The 19,108-nt window shown below is 44.0% G+C and overlaps 2 protein-coding genes across 3 annotated transcripts in view; one reads left to right on the forward strand and one right to left on the reverse strand.

Annotated features, from left to right (window-relative positions):
• The window catches only part of LOC100276147 (uncharacterized), a 29,008-nt gene extending 17,369 nt beyond the window's left edge, over nucleotides 1-11,639 (reverse strand). The window contains exons 1-2 of the mRNA NM_001150004.2: nucleotides 11,134-11,639; nucleotides 10,995-11,054 (exon numbers count right to left, since the gene is read on the reverse strand). Coding sequence (NP_001143476.1) covers nucleotides 10,995-11,054; nucleotides 11,134-11,508 — 435 coding nt within the window. The 5' untranslated portion in view covers nucleotides 11,509-11,639. The remainder of the gene's footprint in view (nucleotides 1-10,994; nucleotides 11,055-11,133) is intronic.
• On the forward strand, nucleotides 5,711-9,187 carry LOC103646668 (uncharacterized). Of its 2 annotated transcripts, XM_035965317.1 has the most exons (3): nucleotides 5,711-8,163; nucleotides 8,245-8,363; nucleotides 8,474-9,187. In XM_035965317.1, exons 1-3 carry the CDS (start codon nucleotides 6,288-6,290, stop codon nucleotides 8,495-8,497), a joined length of 2,019 nt encoding a protein of 672 aa, XP_035821210.1. In that variant the 5' UTR covers nucleotides 5,711-6,287; the 3' UTR covers nucleotides 8,498-9,187. The 2 variants fall into 2 exon arrangements, with proteins under 2 accessions (XP_035821210.1, XP_008669593.1); XM_008671371.4 differs by having other exon boundaries at nucleotides 5,711-8,363.
• Nucleotides 11,640-19,108: the final 7,469 nt, after the last annotated feature.

Here is a 19,108-nt window from a genome sequence, read left to right on the forward strand (position 1 = left end):
ACTCCTGCTGTGCACAGAACCCCAGCCTCCTGCGTATGAAAACAGCAGGACACAAAAGGAGGCAAACAGCAAAAGTGCCAGCAGGCTCCACACACACACACCTGCACTACACTACTCACTCAGAAGACCCATGGACCTAACAATGGCAGCACCTAGGCCCAAGCCCTCAAGATGTTGGGCACCGGCTAGACCCCAACACTCTAACTCATCCAAGAAAACTCTCTTAATTCCGCTTATGGAAGGTCTGACTGTTATGACCGACAGCCTAGCCGCCCTAAAAAAATCAGTTAGTTTGTTTAGATGGATAAGTATCAGTTAGTTTGTTTAGATGGATAAGCATCAGTCAGTTTTTTTAGATGGATAGGGATAAAGAGTTTGTTTATATAGATAAGGATTTGGTTTGTTAAGATATTAGATAAGGACGACTGCTATCTCAGCCCTATAAATGTACCCCTCCAATCAATCTCTACTACTTATTAAGGCTGCAAGAGTAGTCTGTCATTCCGTATTCTGTCACCATTCCTGTTCTGCCATTCCCGTTCTGCCACCATTCCCGTTTCTCATTCTCATGTTCTGTCATCATTCTATGTTCTGTCATTCTCATTCCCCTCTCCCCGCAAAGCTCATTCTCATTCCCCCGTACAGCCCACGTCTAGCTAAAATTTAAAAAAAGCACATGTCCTCAAGGGGATTTGAACCCGTGACCTCTCAAGTAAAGGCCAAGAATAGCTACCACACCACATGTGTGTTTATGTCTACATCTATGACATGAAACACATCTACTACATCTCTCACCAAGCTCACTTGCTACCCTTGCACAATGCGTAGTAGTAGATAAGTATCACCGAGATTCTTGAATTATATTTTTGGATGGAGGTAATATTATTTAAAAAAGAGCTTTGCATGCAATTTCTTTTGTTTGAATAATATTTTATACTTAAATTCCCTTTTTTGCATGCATGACATTTATTCTTCGTAATATTTTTTCCATGGATCAGACTTGTGAGTCATTTTCATAAACCAACGCCAAGCATGAATCCATGTTTCTTACTTGAAACCCCGAACAAACACCATGAGCAGGAAGCACTCGCGTTGGCGTCGCTCATCGATGACGAGAAGAAGCTTGGCGACTATCAGTTCGACCTCTAGAAGCAGTCCTACGTGGTCGCATGCGCCGGGTGTACGACAAGCTCCCGCGAAGCCGCCGCTTGGACGCGGTCTAGAGTAGCTGCACCACACTGTCCATCGTTAAGCAAGGGGGCCTCATGGTTGTCGCCAACGTCGACGACTCTAGGGTTGTTCTGGACACCACATCCGATGACGACGCCATCACGTCGTTCAGCTCATCGTCCACCTGAAGCCCAACCTGCCACGTAAGTCGCTACTGACCGGACATGAATTCTTGTGCGCTGGAACGATGGACGTTGTTGGCGTTGTGTGAGTGTCCTCGAACATGATGTATGTAGTGGAGTAGCGCATCCGGTGGTGCAACGGCCAGGGGTACTACCTCGCTGATGAGCCCGGGGTGCACTTCGTTTGGCAGCCCAACCAAGAGTCATCGGTACTCGTCATGTCGCGTGCGTTCGACGACTAATATATCGAGGATTGTGGCGTCATCTTGGCGCCAGAGGTGACGCAGAGGAGGATCGACAACAGTGGCCAGTTCGTCATCCTCGCCACCGTCAGGGTAGCTTTTGTGCCGGCCTGCCTTTAATTCTCTTCGCAAACACACACACACTTGCCTTTTTGTTTAAGCAAGAGCGTATGGTGGTGCGTGTCTAATGACTAATGATGTACGAGGGAATTTCTTCCGGCATATGTGGAACGTGCTCTCCAATGATGAGACCATACAAATCGTGTCATATATCAAAGTCTGCATGATACTGATGGTTGCAATGTAGTGGTGAAACAACTAGATTAAAATAACAAAATTTATGTATGGCTAGGATCATAAATTGATTATGAAACATTTTCTCATAACAATATAACACACATTTTGTATATAAGTTATCGTAGTATACTGGTATTATATATTCCCGTTGCAACGCCCGGGCACTCAGCTAGTGAAAGATTAAGCAAGCAATCATCTTGCTCGGCTTCCCCCTTTTCCTGTGTCTACTGTTCACCCCGTGAACAGTACTGCGTCCATTCCAGCCAGCAGCCCTAGTTCTAGGACGACGGTGCCCAAACGTCGTGGTCCTGATCCTCGTCCTCCTCCTCACCACACATATCACCTTAGAAGTCGCAGCTCCAACAATCTGGTATCAGAGATGCCAGGCAACGACGACAACACCAGTGATGTCGCATCTGCTGCCGCGACCAACTCCGCCAACGCAGCGCTAGAGCAAAAGATCGACACCATGACGAAGGCCCTTGCCAATCTCAACACTGCCATCACTCAGATGATCAGTAGGCCGCCAACACCACCACCGCCCCCTTCGTCTTAGGGCGCCGGATCTTCAGATCCCGTCATGGCCTCCGCCTATCCTGATTGATCCCTCCATCCTGAAGCCTTCGCTTGATTGAGACAGACTCCGCTCTTCCACTGTCGTGACGTGTCCTGTTCACATTATAAACGAATCGAGCGACGGGGGGCGTCGGCCTTCGCTCCAACATATATTTTATTTCAAAATGATCCTTCCAAACCACATAGATCAAGCTTACTATAAGAAAGTCTCCATGGAAGGTTCTCAAACTTATTTGACACTCCTAAGTCTGAACCTAACAAACTTGAGGTGAACAGTTCAAAGGAAAAATGCTTAGCCATCACATAATGAACTTGTGGATAACCATAAAATTAGGGCATGTCTACTTTGCAGCCTGATATCCCTGCAATTCTTGTACATAATAGACAAATGACCAGTAAGGCAGTAAAACCCTTGCTAACTAGACTAGAAATTTGCTAATCTCTTGTACTAATACAATATCATGCGGCTTTAGTACAACAGTTCAGCAACCAACTCAAATATAGTTTGAGTCATGGTTTTCAAAGCGGTAAGGCGGTCCAAGGCGTTGGACCACCGCCTAGACGCTCTGATTACATATCGTCCGACTAATCGCGATTAGTCACGATTAGTCGGTCTAATCGGTTGTTAGAACTCGATAAGGTGTAACGATTCGATCAGGGTAGCTGATCGTCCTTATCGTCCGCCTAATTGCGATTTATAGCGATTAATCGCCGTGTTGGGCGATCAGCCGATAGGCCTGGTAGTCCAAAAGCCATTTTAGGCTTAAATGCTGTCTGGGGGAGGCCAAAGGACGCCCAATCCCTTCAGATACATCCTGGGTAGACGTGAGCAGTCAGCAGTGCTTTAAATGCTGTCTGGGAGGCCAAAAGACATTTTGGACGTGAGCAGTCAGTAGCACCAGCCTTCTCCCCCATTTTAGACGTGAGCAGTCAGCAGCATCAGCCTTCTCCGCCATTTTAGTCGCGAAAAACAGCAGCTGAGAAGTCCAACCGAAGATGAGCAGCTCTTCTGAAGGTACGGATGTTGTGCTGCAGCTGCTTTTGCCTGTTCTTCACTCTTTGTTCTCTGATCTCTCCCTCCCTCTGTTCTTCATTCCTCTTTGTTCAGCAAGGTCTGGACTCTGGAGGCAGAGATACTATTAAGATGTTTGACGTCGCAGATATGCATGGACATCATGGTGTTGGACGTCGTGCTGCTGTTGTTCAAGTCATCTTCCCGCAGTCCCAAATTGCCTGAGGGAAGGCGTCCTCTGTGGCTGAAACTGGCAGCACAGATCATGTTCCGTCGGCCTCGTCAACTGCTGCAGACTCAAGCACGCTTGCTGACAAGGCAATAGCAGGTCTGCCTCCAGACCTTGTTGAACAAGCTAACAATTCGAAGCGGAAGGCTAAGTCACAGGACCCTGGCTGGAAGTTCGGTTGGTGGCCTGATCCGTCTAAGAAGGAGTTCGTGCAATGTATCTTTTGCATGAAAGTGGTGCCCTCTGGAATAAAGAGGTTCAAACAGCACCTCGCCGGCGGATTCGGCGACACGATGAAGTGTGCAAGGGTCCCAGAGGTTGTTTCAAAGGACATGCAAGCTTATCTTAAGAAGACAAGGTCTGCACTTGTTTTGGATGACGATGAAAGTATAGAAGGAGAAGACGATGCTGCTGCTGCCCCCGTTCAATCTGAACCAAGTTCTGGTACTAAATACAAGCAAGCAAAGAAGGTTTCTCAAGCTGCAATGTCCTCCTTTGTTGTCTCTGCTCCTCCGAAGCCAGCTACTCAAAAAGGTAGTAAATCAGTAGCTGCCATGCTTTGCAAGAGCCCAGAAGAAGTGATTGCTGAACCGCACAGCAACAAAGCTTCCCAGTCCACTCTAGAGCACTGCACGAAGAAAGGCAAGGAGGTCCAGCAAATTGTTGATGACCACGTTGCTGATTTCTTGTACGAGAACAATATTCCGCTGAACGTGGTCAACTCAAGAAGTTGGGAGATCATGTTGGAGTCGATAGGGCAGTATGGTCCTGGCTACCGTGGCCCATCGTACCACGACATTAGGGTTCCGTGGCTTGAAAGGGCTGTCGAGAGGACATCATCAATGACGGCGAAGCATGAAGAATCGTGGAAGGAGTATGGCTGCTCATTGATGTCAGATTCATGGACAGATGTTAGAGGACGTCATCTAATCAACTTTTTGGCAAACAGTCCAGCAGGGACACACTTTCTGTGCTCTATTGATGCATCAAGTGAGATAGCTAATGCCAACATGTTGGCAGATTTGCTAGAAAATCAGATTGACAAAATTGGCAGAGAAAATGTAGTGCAAGTAGTAACTGACAATGGAGCAAACTTCAAAGCTGCTGGGAGGCTTCTTATGGAGAGGATTCCACATTTGTTTTGGACACCGTGTGCTGCCCATTGTTTGGATTTGCTGCTGGAGGACATTGGGAAGATTAAGTACTTCAACACTTGCATCAACCAAGCAAAGAGGGTGTGTCGGTTCCTATACAAACATGGGAGGCTGCACAACCTTATGAGACAAATGATTGGAGGTGACCTTGTTAGGCCCGGTATTACTAGGTTTGCCACGTCTTTTCTCACCCTGGCTAGCATGCTCAAGCATAAGAATGGTTTGAAGAGTGTGTTTATTAGTAACGAATGGCAGCAAAGCAAGTTCTCCACCAGTCAAGAAGGCATCCAAGCTGAAAATATTATCCTCTCTACAGAGTTTTGGAATAGTGTTGAGTTCTGTCTACGAGCTTCTCAACCAATTCTCATTGCCCTAAGGATTGATGATGGTGATGAGACACCTGCTGCTCCAGAGATTATGGCAGCTATGGATAAAGCAAAAGCCACCATCAAAGAGGCATTAAAAAATAAGGGCAAATTACTTGCAGAAGTAATCTCATGTTTTGACAAAAGGTGGGAAAGTCAGATGGAGCAGAAGCTGTACGGGGCAGCCCTATTTTTGAATCCGGGCAAATTCTTTGACATAAGGGAAAAGGACAGGAGGCAGGCAGGCTGCAAGGCTAAGATCCATGTTTAACGATGTTATGTGGAAGATTATCAGTAATGAAGATGAGCAAACAAAGATTAGTAAGCAAGCAGATGACTATGAAAGGTCCGAAGGGGAATGCTTCTCGAAGGCTGGAGCCACTGTTTAAAAGGCGACGCCTAGGCGTCCAGGCGGCGAGTGGAGCTAGGCGTCAGCGCCGCCCAGGTTAAAATGTGTATGGCGTCCGCCTTGGCGAGGTAGGCGTCCGCCTTGGCGTAGTAGGCGTCCGGGCGACGCCTTAGCCTCCCTGGGCGACGCCTTAGCAGCTAGGGTTTGTACTGGGCCTCGCGTTTTGGGCTTTCTGTGCGCGCGCGGCTCTCCCTGGCGCCGCAAATTTGGCTCCCTCTTCCCTGCGCGCGGCAAACTCTTCCCTGCGCGCGGCAAATCTGTCTGCTCCCTCTCCCTGCGCGCGCTCTCTCTCGCGCGCTCTCTGCTCCTGTGCTCCCTACGCGCGGGCGCGGCTACTCCCTACGCGCGGGCGCTCGGCTGCTGCTCTCTCTGCTCTGGGCGCGGCTGCTGCTCTGCTCTGGGCGCGGCTGACTGCTCTCTGCTCTGGGCGCGGCTGACTGCTCTGCTCTGGGCGCGGTCTCTGGGCGCGCTGCTCATGCTGCTGCTCTGCTCTCTGGGCGCGCTGCTGCTGCTCTGTGCTCTAGGGTCTGGGCGCGCTGCTGCTGCTCATCCCCTGGTTTGCAGACCGTGCAGCGAGCCAGCGAATAGTTTGTGTCAAGTGTCAAGACTCAAGACTGCAGCGAGTAGCGACCAGCGACAACCGACAACCTAATGTCTTCTCGAAATGAAGCTCCATCTTCTGTGGCTGGTGAGTACGACCCGAAGAGCGATCCTACCTGGAAGCCACGGAAGTCTACTGATCCAGGGTGGAAGTATGGATTTTGGCCGGATCTTCAAAATAAAGATAAGGTGGAATGCACCCTATGTGGTCAGGTTGTTAGTGGAGGAATAAAGAGGTTAAAGCAACATTTGGCAGGGGCATATGGAGATGCAAAGTTATGTCCCAAGGCTAGCAGTGCATTAAGGAAGGAGATGACAAGTTATTTGGAGGCAAACAAGAGAAAAAGACCAATGTTTCTAGATGAAGATGAAGAAGATGATGAAGTGGTGGAGGTGGCAGCAGCAGATGGGGCGAATGATACATCTGCTGTGGAGTCTCAAGCATCCAAGGTGCAGCCCAGTTCTGGTACAGCAGCCAAAAAAAGACAATCAACCTTGCAATTTAAGGCAAATAGTAAAGCACAGCCAAAGACAACCAAGTCCGTAGTTGAGATGTTGCGGAGAACACCAGAGGAGGTGGTGGATGAGAGACTTTCAGGCTCTTATCAGCCCACAATCTTGGCTAGTGCAAAAAGCAAGGAGGACAAACACTATGTGGACATGCAGTGGGCTTTGTTCTTCTATGAGTGCGGTGTACCTTTCAATGCCGCGGCAGCTAGGCAATTTCAGATTGCAATTGAGGCCACAGCACAGTTTGGTTCAGGGTATAAGCCTCAAACACCTTACCAACTAGGCGAGTCATTGCTACAAGAGGCTGTGAAGTCAACAACTACAATGAGGGAGGAACATGAGCGTGCATGGAAACACTATGGTTGCACACTCATGTCTGATGGATGGTCTGATAGGAGGGGACGCCATCTCATTAACTTCTTAGTGAACAGCCCAGAGGGCACTTACTTTTTAGAGTCCGTTGATGCATCTAGTGAAGTACATGATGCATACATGCTTGCTGATTTGCTTGAGAAAAAAGTTGATGAGATTGGGAGAGACAAGGTTGTACAAGTTGTTACTGATAATGGTGCCAATTACAAAGCTGCAGGCAAGCTTCTAATGGATAGGATTCCTACATTATTTTGGAGTCCATGTGCTGCACATTGCTTGGACCTAATGTTGGAGGACATAGGAAACTTGAAGGAATTCAAGAAACCAATTGCACGTGCAAGGCGTGTGACAACTTTCATATACCGACATGGGAGAATTCTTGCTGCCATGAGAGAGAAAACTGGTGGGGCTGATCTTGTGAGGCCTGCCGCCACTCGTTTTGCTACTTCCTTTCTCACATTGAAGAGCTTGTACAAGCACAAGGATGCTTTGAAGGCTTTATTTGCAAGCACAGCTTGGACTGATAACAGGTTGTCAAAGACAAGTGCTGGATTGGATGTGTATAACATTGTCTTCTCCACACAGTTTTGGAATTCAGTAGAAGATTGCCTTAGAGCTTCAGGGCCACTACTTATTGTACTTAGGGTGGTAGATGGAGATGAGAGGCCAGCTATGCCAGAGGTCCAAGCATTGATGAAATGTGCAAAGGAAAAGATCAATCAAAGCTTTGCTGTCCAAAGCAAGAAGACTTTACTCAAGAAAATCATAACTATAATTGAACGGCGTTGGGAGAAACAGATGGATCACCCATTGTATGGGGCTGCAATGTATTTGAACCCAGGAAAGCTGCATCCTCTCATAAGAAATGATGATGATGCTACTGTTGGTCAGCTAAGAGGTTGCTTTCTTGATGTGCTTGCAAGAATGGTAGATGATGAGGAAACTAGAGACAAGATCAATTCTCAAGCAATGGATTACGAGTTTCTTAGAGGAGCAGCTTTTTCAAATAAGATGGCCAAAGATAACCTACAAACTATGACCCCACGTAAGTGTTTGTGGCTGTTACTAGTTTACTACTTACTAGTTGTTGCTAGTAGCTTGCTAAATTGTTGTGATGTTATTGCAGTTGAGTGGTGGCGTTCGTATGGTGGTCGTGCTATTGAGTTACAGAGATTTGCTAGACGTTTGGTGAGTCTTTGTGCGTCTTCATCAGGTTGTGAACGCAATTGGAGTACCTTTGAATTTGTAAGTTATTATGTGTGCCTCCTCAAGTCCTCATCCACCTACTTGGCTACTTTTGTATCCAATATTTCAGGATTAAATGACCAAGTGTTTTCTCTTTTCTTATTTTGTAGATCCATACAAAGAAAAGAAATTGATTGTTACATAAGAGGTTGAATTCTATTGTCTTCATTTCCTACAACAGAAAGATGAAGGCTAGGTTCCAAAAACTACGCCAGAAGAAGGGGAAAAACTTTGATCCATTGGTTCATGAGGACTTCAACTGGGACAATGAGTGGGCTGATTCTTTGCATGTAGTCCCTGAAGGTGGGCGTGGGTGTGAGTGTGACCTTACATGGGACCTTGTGGATAATGCCATTGGAGCATCACAAGCACTTCGTGGCCGAAACTTACCAAGAAGGGCCCATAATGTGTATTCAAGAAGAAATTCTGTTGCTGCACAAAATATGTCAGAGGCTGAAGAGGAAGATGAAGATGAAGAAGATGTTCCACATGATGATGCAGAAATCACAGATTGTGAAGATGAATCTAATGGTGGCAATGATGGTGAAGAAGGGGAGGCACCCAATATCCCAGGAGAGTTTGATGATGATTTTTGAGCGACGGGGGAGTAGCTATTGCTAGATTGCATTAGCATATTTGCTGCATTACTAACTGCAGCTAGTTACTATTAATTATGCCATTACAAACTATCTATGTGGCTATTTCAGATTTGGTATTGTGCTGTTTTAAATTTTGTGACTTGCTATTGTTCCTTTAGAAACTACTTTGTGGCTATTTCAGATCCACTATTGTGCTATTGTGAATTTGTGATGATTTCTAGTTTATGAGCTGTAACATCTGTTTGGTACTTTAGTTGCTTGGTATTTTGTTATAGGCTAACAGTTGTTTGTAACAGCTACTAAGGCGTCGCCTAGGCGCCCGCCTAAGTCGCCTAGGCGGTCAGGCGGTGGCTGGGCGCCTAGTTCCGCCTAGCCGCCTTTTAAACCATGGCTGGAGCAATAAGAGATAGGGGGAAAATCCCTGTAAGTTTATTTCTAAATTCTCTTTGTATTAACTGAAATATGCAGTTTATGTGTTTGCGACTAAACTTACAATGTTTGTCTACTTCAGTGCTATGGTGGGGTGCATATGGAGGGTTTGCTTTCGAACTACAAACCCTTGCAAAAAGAGTTATAAGCCTCTGTTGCTCGGCCTCTGGTTGTGAGAGAAACTGGAGTGAATTTTCAGCAGTAAGTGTCTCTACTTTGTTGTTTGTTCAATGTTCATATGCAGTAACTGAAATATGCAGTAAGTGTTTGATGACTTCTTGAATTTGCATGTGTAGATCCACACCAAGAAGAGGAACCGGCTAGAGCATCAAAGGTTATGCAAGTTGGTCTATGTGAGCTACAACAGGAAGATGAACAACAGATTTACAAAGATAAGAGAGCAAGGTTCAAAGGGAAAGAAAAGCAACCCACTAGTGCTTGAAGAGCTTTTGTGGGAAAATGAGTGGGTTTAGGAGTCTGAAGAAGGTGAGGAGCTTTGGAGTGCAGTAGATGAAGTTTTAGGTGCAACTCAAGCTACCCAGGGCAGAAACTTGCCTAGGGCAGCAGCTACACGTGGTGGGAGGACCTACTCCGAGACCTATGTTAGGAGTAGGAAGCGCCAAAAAGTTACAGTGGCTCAGGACTTGCAGCAAGGAGATGGCAGTGGCAGTGACAGTCACAACAAAAATGATCATCGAGAGCCAACTCAAAATGACCAAGATGCTGCAGAAAAAGCGATTGATGATGAAGAAGAATCTGGAGCTGCTGGTGATCAATTCAAGCTGGATGATGATCTCATATAGCCATATAGGTGTTGCCTTCTTGGACCTTGGTCATAGTCTAGTATCTATTGGTCTAGTAAGTTGTAGACTTGCAGTTTCATAGTCTTATATAAATAATAAACTTGTTGTTGTGTTGTTATGGACTATTTAAGTATTTATACTGCTGCAAGCCTCTATACTATATAATTATATATCTATATATCATATATGTCCTGGAATACACAGGACGACCAGGGGGACGATTAGGGTCGATCAGGGGCGACTAATCGCCCTGATCGACGCCTAATCGCGACTAATCACCTGATCGCCCAGTGGCTTCGATCAGGCGATCTGAAAACTATGCCTGGACGCTTAGGCGGCGCCTAGGCGAGGTAGGCGGGCAAGGCGCCTAGGCGTTAGACCACCGCCCGGACGCCTAGGCGACGCCTTAAGAACAGTGGTTTGAGTTAAATAAAAATAACTGATGCCAGCTTTGCTCAAATCAACATTACTCCATGCAAGTCTCTATTTTTGGAGGGCTTGCCAAGTGTTAACAGCCATAAAGTTGGTTTCGATGGAAAATGGGACATGCCTGTGGTCCATCAGTCTAAAATAAAAGAATAAATTATAGTTTGGCTACCCCTTGCAAACTTTAGTGCACCATATAATTTATAACATCTCAACAAACATAGGACACTATTAATACCAGTGTAGTGTCTTAGGGGGTGTTTGTTTGGGATTATAATCTGCCCATATTATATAATCCAATAAATTTTGAACTAACACAGTACTGTTAATCTCGAGGTACAATTGGGCATATTGAGGAAGATTCAGACACGTACCTGAATCACCGCATCAGAAAACTTCCCCTTGACGGCCTCCTCAAGCTTCTTGTTATCGACCTAATCAATCAATTAAAGAAAGATGAGATCTGCATCCGCGCAGACTGGAGATCAAAATAACGAAAGAAACGTAGCTCACCAACAACACCGCGGAGCGGGGGAAGTATCGGAAGATGTGGTCTCCGACGCGCTTGGCGACTGGCGGGAGCTCGGTGTCGTCGCAGCGCGGGTTGGCGTGATAGTACCCGACGACGGCGAGGCCTTCGCCCTGGGTTGCGAAGTGGTCCTCGACGAGGGTGAGCGCGAGCTCGAGCGTGGGGAGCAGCGGCAGATGGTGCGGGTGGTGAGAAAGCGGCACGGCGTCAATGACCGAGACGACGGCCGGTGAGGACGAAGGCTCGACGAGGCGACCGACGAGGAGGCCGTTGACGGCGGTCGCCGGGTGCTTCAGTGCGTGCAGCGCCAGCTTGATGTACGCCGCCTGCGCCACCTCGTACCGGCACTCCGCTCCCATCTCCGCCGCCGCTGATTTCGTCCGGAGGATGATTTTTGGTGGGGAATGTGGAGATCCGGATGCTGATTTTGTTTTGGCTGCAGGGGCGTGAGATCTGATTTGATGGAGGTGCCGGATTTTTTTCAACGGATAGGCCAAATTTATCTATCTGTTCTATAATATAAAAGGATTATAAAAAATCAATAATAAATTACAAAATAACTTTTCAGGAGCTATCTTATTTTCTTCTATATCCATCGTTCTTACTATATTAAAGCTTCTGCGGTCGTCCTGCGTTATTTTTAAAAAAAATGTTTTATATATCTTTGAAATTAACTCGCGGCCTAGATTAAATGTAATCTATATCTTATTTATTCGCACAACAGTGTTCTCGTCGTCGTCGCCCTAGAAACAAATCTCGTCCATTTCGCAACAACCTCCACCAGCTTCTCCCTCGCAGACCAGATCAGATGACATTTATATCCTATTTATTCGCACAACAATGTTCTCTCCTTCGTCGCCCCTAGCAACAAATATCGTCCATTTCGCAACAATCTACGTCTGCTTCTCTCGTCGTTGCACACCCATGCCTCGCCTGCTCCTTAGTGGCCGCGCGTGCCTATGCGTGATGTCTCACTGCCCCTCTAATTCGCTCCCTTTCTTTTAATTCCCCTCGCTCACACACTACATTGAAACATGGCATGTGCAGGCTACGACAGCATCAGCGCGTGAGGCGCTGGAGGACGGTGGCGCGCGTCGACCATCGGTCTCGGCTGGCGCTCGTTCCACGCCTCGCTCTACTTCAAGGAGCAGCTCTAATCGGAAGGATGATATCTTGCATTTCCGAGACATTTGCTAGAATTTTGTTCCTAAGCAATCCGCTAGCGTTTATGATGTTATGGGATTACTAGCACTTATAATTGCAAATAAAAATGTCTAAACTTAATAGTAGGGTGTGTTTGAAAAAAGTCCTACATTAGTAACTCTGACTTTTGATATGGCATGACAGCTTTACGTTTGGAACAAGCATAGCCCTTTCATCCATATGACTATATGAGCTTTCTAGGTCTGTTCACCTTTACGACTGCATACTTACCATGGGTAGATGTTCTTTTGCCCCGTTTCTTGAATGCCCATCACCCTATGGATTCACATTTTAAGTAATTTTTATAGTGAACATATTTGTATGAAACCAATCATCTTTATTATGTGGTTATGTCTGAATGTTCCATGACATGCGAAATGTGGGATTCCGTTGGTTGCACGTCCTTTTATATTAGGTAGATTTTTTGAAACCTGAGAAAATGGATAAGAATACTTGTAGAAGAGGAATATGCATGATTATAGAGGAAAATGGATAAGAATACTTGTAGATGAAACCCGAGAAAACCATGGGTAGATGTATTTTGTATGACCCATAACCCAAGATGACATGGGTAGATTACTATGTCACCTTCAGTGTTGAAGATGTTTTTCATGTGCACACTTTTCTACTGCAAGTTTAAATTGTAGACGGTGTTCAGTCTGCAGTTTTTCAACTCATTTGACTATCTTTATACAGTTGAGCCTGGAGGTGTTCCATTGGAGATGGTTGAAGTTAAATCCTTCGTACATGTTCTGCCAATAGTTGTTGTTGCTTGTTTGGGGGCTACTATGTTTGGTTATCATCTATTCATCTTAGGTATGTACTTTATTGCTGCTACAAGATGCTTGTTCCTTAAGCACAATTGATTAAATCATAGTTTGCTACATTTTAATTAACAGAAATGAATAACGAGCTAGAAGTACGACAGTTCCATCTTTTCTACACTTCTCTTGTGAACACAAAAATTGTTATTTAATAGCATGAATCCATGTCATGGAATGTAGTGTGGTCAATGGCGCGCTTCAGTAGCTCGCCAAGGATCTTGGGATTGCAGAAAATGTTGTCTTGTAGGGTATGGCATACTTATACATGCTCAGCTTAATAGTTTTTCTTGGTTTTTGTAAAGAAAAATCTGATACTTGGAATGATTATGCCATGCAGTGTTTTTTAGCCAAGGAATACAATTGTCATGTTTTCTATAATAGTTGAAAGATGACAATAATCACTCAATGATAACAATTGCTTCTATTAGAGATCTTTGTGATATGGTTCACTAGACATCTGTTTGTTACTTGGGATGGGTGGTTAGCATATCCTTGGTTGTTCTAATGCTAATTCTTTTGTTGGTTGTGCAACAGGTAATATCTTAACCTCTATCAAAATAGTTGCTGAGCATGATGAGCGTGAGTTATCCCTGTCTCCCCGTGATGTTTGGTTCGGGAATTTTTGTTATGTTTTCCATTATGGGAATAGTACATGTTATCAACTTTTATGAAGGAAAGTAAACTAGATGCATTAATTTAAGAGCAGTTGTCTAACCCACTTATCTAGTGATTGCGAAAAATGGATTTTGGTCCTTCTTCTAAGATTCATTCGCTTCAACTGCGGAAAGAATATGCTTAATTTTACCTCATTATCTTTATATTTCCTTCTTGTAATTTTTTTTCTTGTGCAAAATAGAAATGCTCATTTGGGGATATGAGAATTTAATAGAGAATTTTGATAGATAATTTTGTAAGGCTTGATAGAGAATTTGGGGGATATGATAGAAAGGCTCATTGTGGAGTGCGATAGGAAAAATTAGAGGACTCTGAAACGGCTTGCGGATGACAATGCCAATGCTGTGATTGTGATATCAGTCTTTGAGGTTACTCTGGCATCTACTAGAACTCACTTATATACCAACCGTAAAAGTTTATTTGTAACGACAACTCTTGATTTTAGTTGTATATTGATTCTATTGTCAATGCTCTATCAAAATTCTTTGTTCCTGTTGAGGAGGCCACAAAGGCCGGGTCTATTCCAACCCTTTCCCTCTCTCAATCGGTCACTTAGACCGGTCGAGTGCTTCTTCTTAATCTCACAAGTCACTAAGACCCTGCAAGGATCACCACACAATTAGGTGTCTCTTGGTTGCTTTACAAAACACTTGGAAAGATTAGAATGAGAAGAAGAAAGCACGATTAAAAGCCAAGCAACAAGAGCAATAAGAAAAGACACAAAATCACACTCTCTCAAGTCACTAATCACTAATGATCACTAGTCACAATTATGGAACTTGGAGAGATTTGGAAGCTTGAATGTGTCTTTCGTTGAAGTGAATGCTCTTGTATTGAATGAGAGTGAATGAGAGGCTTGGATGAAGTGAATGGAGGTGGTTGGGTTGTATTTATAGCCTCCAACCACTTCCTGAGGCCGAACGGTCCGCGCTTGGTCTCGGACGGTGCTCGCTTCTCCTTCGGACAGTCCATAGTGTAAATGATGTTTTTTGCAGTGTTCCTATCCGAGGCTCACCCTGGTGTCGCGGACGGTCCGCCGCAAGGGCCCGGACGGTCCGCGTATAGATGTTTTTTCCAAAAAGCTTCTCCTGTGCAGAATAATCTATGGTATTCCGAACAGTCAACTTAGAATAGTTGTAGATGCACTTATGCACCTGAGAAATGATCAACTAGCCAAACTAGTTAGTCCATAAGGTTTTGTGATGGTCGTCAAACACCAAAATCGATTATAGGAAATGTTGAGGCCATTTTCCTTTCAATCTCCCCCTTTTTGGTGATTGATGCCAACACAAACCAAAGCAAATACAAAGTGTAGAAATGTAACAAGTTTGCATTTTGACAGATGTGCATAAGTTACTTTGAAATGAAAGCATTTCTAAGCATATATGTTTGATTTGATATATTTAACATTTCAGACCACATTTGCACTACTCAACTAGTTTTTGCAAATCTTTTGAAAAAGTCTTTTGAAATTCTTTTGCAATTAGCCATTGGTATAAGAATATGGTTTCAAAAGGCATTTTTAAGTTTTTGAAAATCCCCCCTGCTTCAAATGCTTTTCATTTGGCTATATAAAAGCCCCCCTGAAGAAATTCCCCCCTTAGCTATCAAGAGGGTTTTTGCAAATGCCTATTAATTTTCCCCCCTTTATTAATTTCTCCCTCTTTTGTTTGAAAAGTTTTTAGAATACAGGATGGTGGTACTGTCCTTTTGCTTTGGCCCAATAATTTCTCCCCCTTTAGCATTAAGCGTCAAAAACAAAGAAAACTAGAGGCCTTGTACAAGATATGAATGTAAATACATGAGTAGGGCAAAGGAAATATGATACCGACAGAGTCGTAGTGGAAGTCTTGCCTTTGCCGAATTTTCCATTTCCCTATCAATCTAAGACTAAGCATAGAAATACTCTTGGGAACACATTAGTCTTAGCTTTGGCACAAGAAGAATAATAAATATACAATGTACCAAATGAAAGAGACATGATCAAAGATATATAAAGGAGCTATGTATGCAAGATTTCAATCAAAGTTCCGAGAACCTAAGATGTTTAGTTCATTCCTAAGCTTGTTAAAAGTCTTTTCATCCTGTGGTTTGGTGAAGATATCAGCTAATTGGTTGTGGGTGCTAACATAAGCAATTTCGATATCCCCCTTTTGTTGGTGATCTCTCAAAAAGTGATATTGGATGTCTATGTGCTTAGTGCGGCTCTGTTCAATGGGATTATCCGCCATGCGGATTGCACTTTCATTATCACATAGGAGAGGGACTTTGCTCAACTTGTAGCCATAGTCCCTAAGGGTTTGCCTCATCCAGAGTAATTGTGCACAAAAATGTCCTGCAACAATATACTCGGCTTCGGCGGTTGATAAAGCTACTAAATTTTGTTTCTTTGAAGCCTAAGACACTAGAGATATCCCTAGAAACTGACAAGTCCCTGATGTACCTTTTCTATCAATCTTACATCCGGCATAATTGGCATCGCAATACCTAATTAGATCAAAGGTAGATCCCTTGGGGTACCATAGCCTAAACTTAGGAGTGTAAACTAAATATCTCATGATTCTTTTCACGACCCTAAGGTGAACTTCCTTAGGATTTGCCTGGATGTCACACTCGGGTTTTAGGGGCACCAAAAACCGAACGCGAAATAATCACCAGGTGTGCTAGGACCAAGTCTCACACATATGATGAATAGTGGTACAGAAATGAATGTAACATCTTTATTATATAATAAGAGTTCTGTACCAAATAAATAAATAAATACATCATAAGGAGACAACATCCAGCAACCCAAAGTTGACTAGGAGACGACAGCCTAGACCTCTCGCGATCTCGTCACAGCATCCTCCATGCGCCTCATCCTACGGTACATGTCCTTGACCTATGGGGGTGTGAGACAGCAAGAGTGAGCTCACATACGTTCATCGCTCAACAAGTTTCGGAGAATAATGTGCATGAACTCGCCAAAGATAGGAGCTCATGTGAAGTGCAAGGCTTACCAAAGAGGATGGTTAAAGCTGAGCATTGCTTTTAAAGTTGGTCAAAATTTTATTAGCAGTTACTAAGTGTAAGTAAATACCAAACCCAATTAAGTAGTAGAACAAAAGTGATAACAACACCTACGATCAATGCATATGACAAATTGAATTTAGTTCCATAAGTTAATCATGTGAGTGTCCGAGCTGCTCATGACCATGAGCACGACTAGTATACCAGTTTTACACACTGCAGAGGTTGCACATCTTTACCCACAAGTCATGTTACCCATTTGCCAAGGGATCGCGACTTCCCATACACCTCTACCGAGGAGGCGAGGCAGGGTAACAATATGAGGCCTTTACAAATTTCCACTAGCTTCAGAGAACCCGCTACAGTTTCTAGGAAGCTCCAATGTAGGGACCCCTCGCTTGACCGCCATCGCAGCAAAATCAACCCAAGGGTCTCCCCACACTGACCACTCCCCTACTGCCCTTGCCCCTTTCGGGTAAGGTAGTCCTCCACTACCTTTCCTAATTAGTCAGCCAAGGGCGTCCCATACCACCCTTGTGGTAGCACTGTTTTCCCGGATGGTTCTCCATGTTCCAATTAACATAATGATCTTATCATGAACAGTAAATAACAAACTGATAATAAAAGTGTGATCATGAATAATGTATATCTCTATACCCAAAACCACATAAAGCAATAGCAGGTACTACCAAAAAATCAGTGATAAACAAGGTATAAAGATAGTCAAACTAGGGTAACCTGTTGGGTCCCATCAAAATTAACCTATGCAGATCATTATGATTAATAAGAACATGATTGGGTAAAAAGAAGTGAACAATGTCACAAATTGTCTGGGACTTGAGATTCTAGGTACCAACTTGCTCTTCAGATGACTCGTAACCTCGCGCTAGTCGTAGCAATACAAACAAACAGTGTATAGGCAAAATTAACATCACACCAAACATAAGAACAAACTGTATAATAATAATTTACGCGTTGCTACAAGATCGTGGGATCGAGAACTACTAAGATCAGATTTACGGTTGAAAAGTTATGGTTTTTATGTGATCAATTATGGGTACTATGTCTATGTTAATTAATAAATCATGTGAGAAATATATCCTTAAGAAAATATTAATTTAATTTTAACCTATGTTATAACTTGTTAGAATCATATTTCTTTAGTTAGATTATAGTCATAGGTTGATTTACCATGTCACATTAACCTGGTTTAGAAAAGTAAATTTAATAAACATGTATTCAATTACTTATGCAAGCACTAACATAATTGTTGTTATCATGTAGACAATATTAATGTGAGGCTAACACAATTTGAACGGTGTAAATCGGAGTTACGGTTAAAAAGTTACGAATTTCTAAAAATTTAGTAGTGGTGTGCAAAAGAAATTAAGTACACAATTTCAGTTTAGGTTTCATAACAAAATAAAGTTAGGTGATAAACAATATTAATATGAATTTAGTGCAACTGAAATGGATTAAAAAGGAGTTAAAATGAATTTAATATGAATAAAACAAGTTTCTAGATTTATTTTTATACTAAAAATCGTTCTCAATATTTATTTCATTAATTTTATTTCTACCTTTGGACCTCGGCTGCTATTTCCTAAGAGAGCAGGGTTATTTTTACGAATTCGTGGACCATTATGTAATGATTTTATACATAGGGATGGACTGCGGGTTCGTATATCAAAATCACGAGGGTTCTTATGCAAAAAGCGCTGGCCAAAGGGGTACCAAGCATCCTGACCTGTCCGATCTTCTATCAGCGTCTACGATTAGATTAGCATTAATTTGAATGGGTATGCGACAGGGACAGTCCGATCCCAATATGGGGGCCCAAAACCACTTAACTGAAAGGGTATCTGCCTTTTAATCACAGTCATCCACAGGGCACCCAATGGTCCAAATTTTATTAAGGCACGGTCCAATCTAACCCATCGGATAGCTGATCAACGACTCGGATCAAAAGAGCAAAGAGGTATGCATCTTTTAATCGGGAGCGTCCATCGGAATCCAACGACCATGCGCTAAACGCCCTTCTATCTAATCGCATCCGTCGATGAGCCATCCGACGGACGCCACTCTTCTCTCTCCCGTCGACGGCCGACACAGTGGCACCATAACCATCGCTGCTCCTACCTCGCCGGTGAGCACTAACCGTGGTGGAGGTCGAACCATGGCGAAGATCGACGTTGATGAAGAATCCCGAGCGATGCATCCGGTTGGCAGGGGGAGCAGAGCGGTCGTG

This window comes from Zea mays, chromosome 2, assembly GCF_902167145.1.
Source record: "Zea mays cultivar B73 chromosome 2, Zm-B73-REFERENCE-NAM-5.0, whole genome shotgun sequence".
NCBI lineage: Eukaryota > Viridiplantae > Streptophyta > Magnoliopsida > Poales > Poaceae > Zea > Zea mays.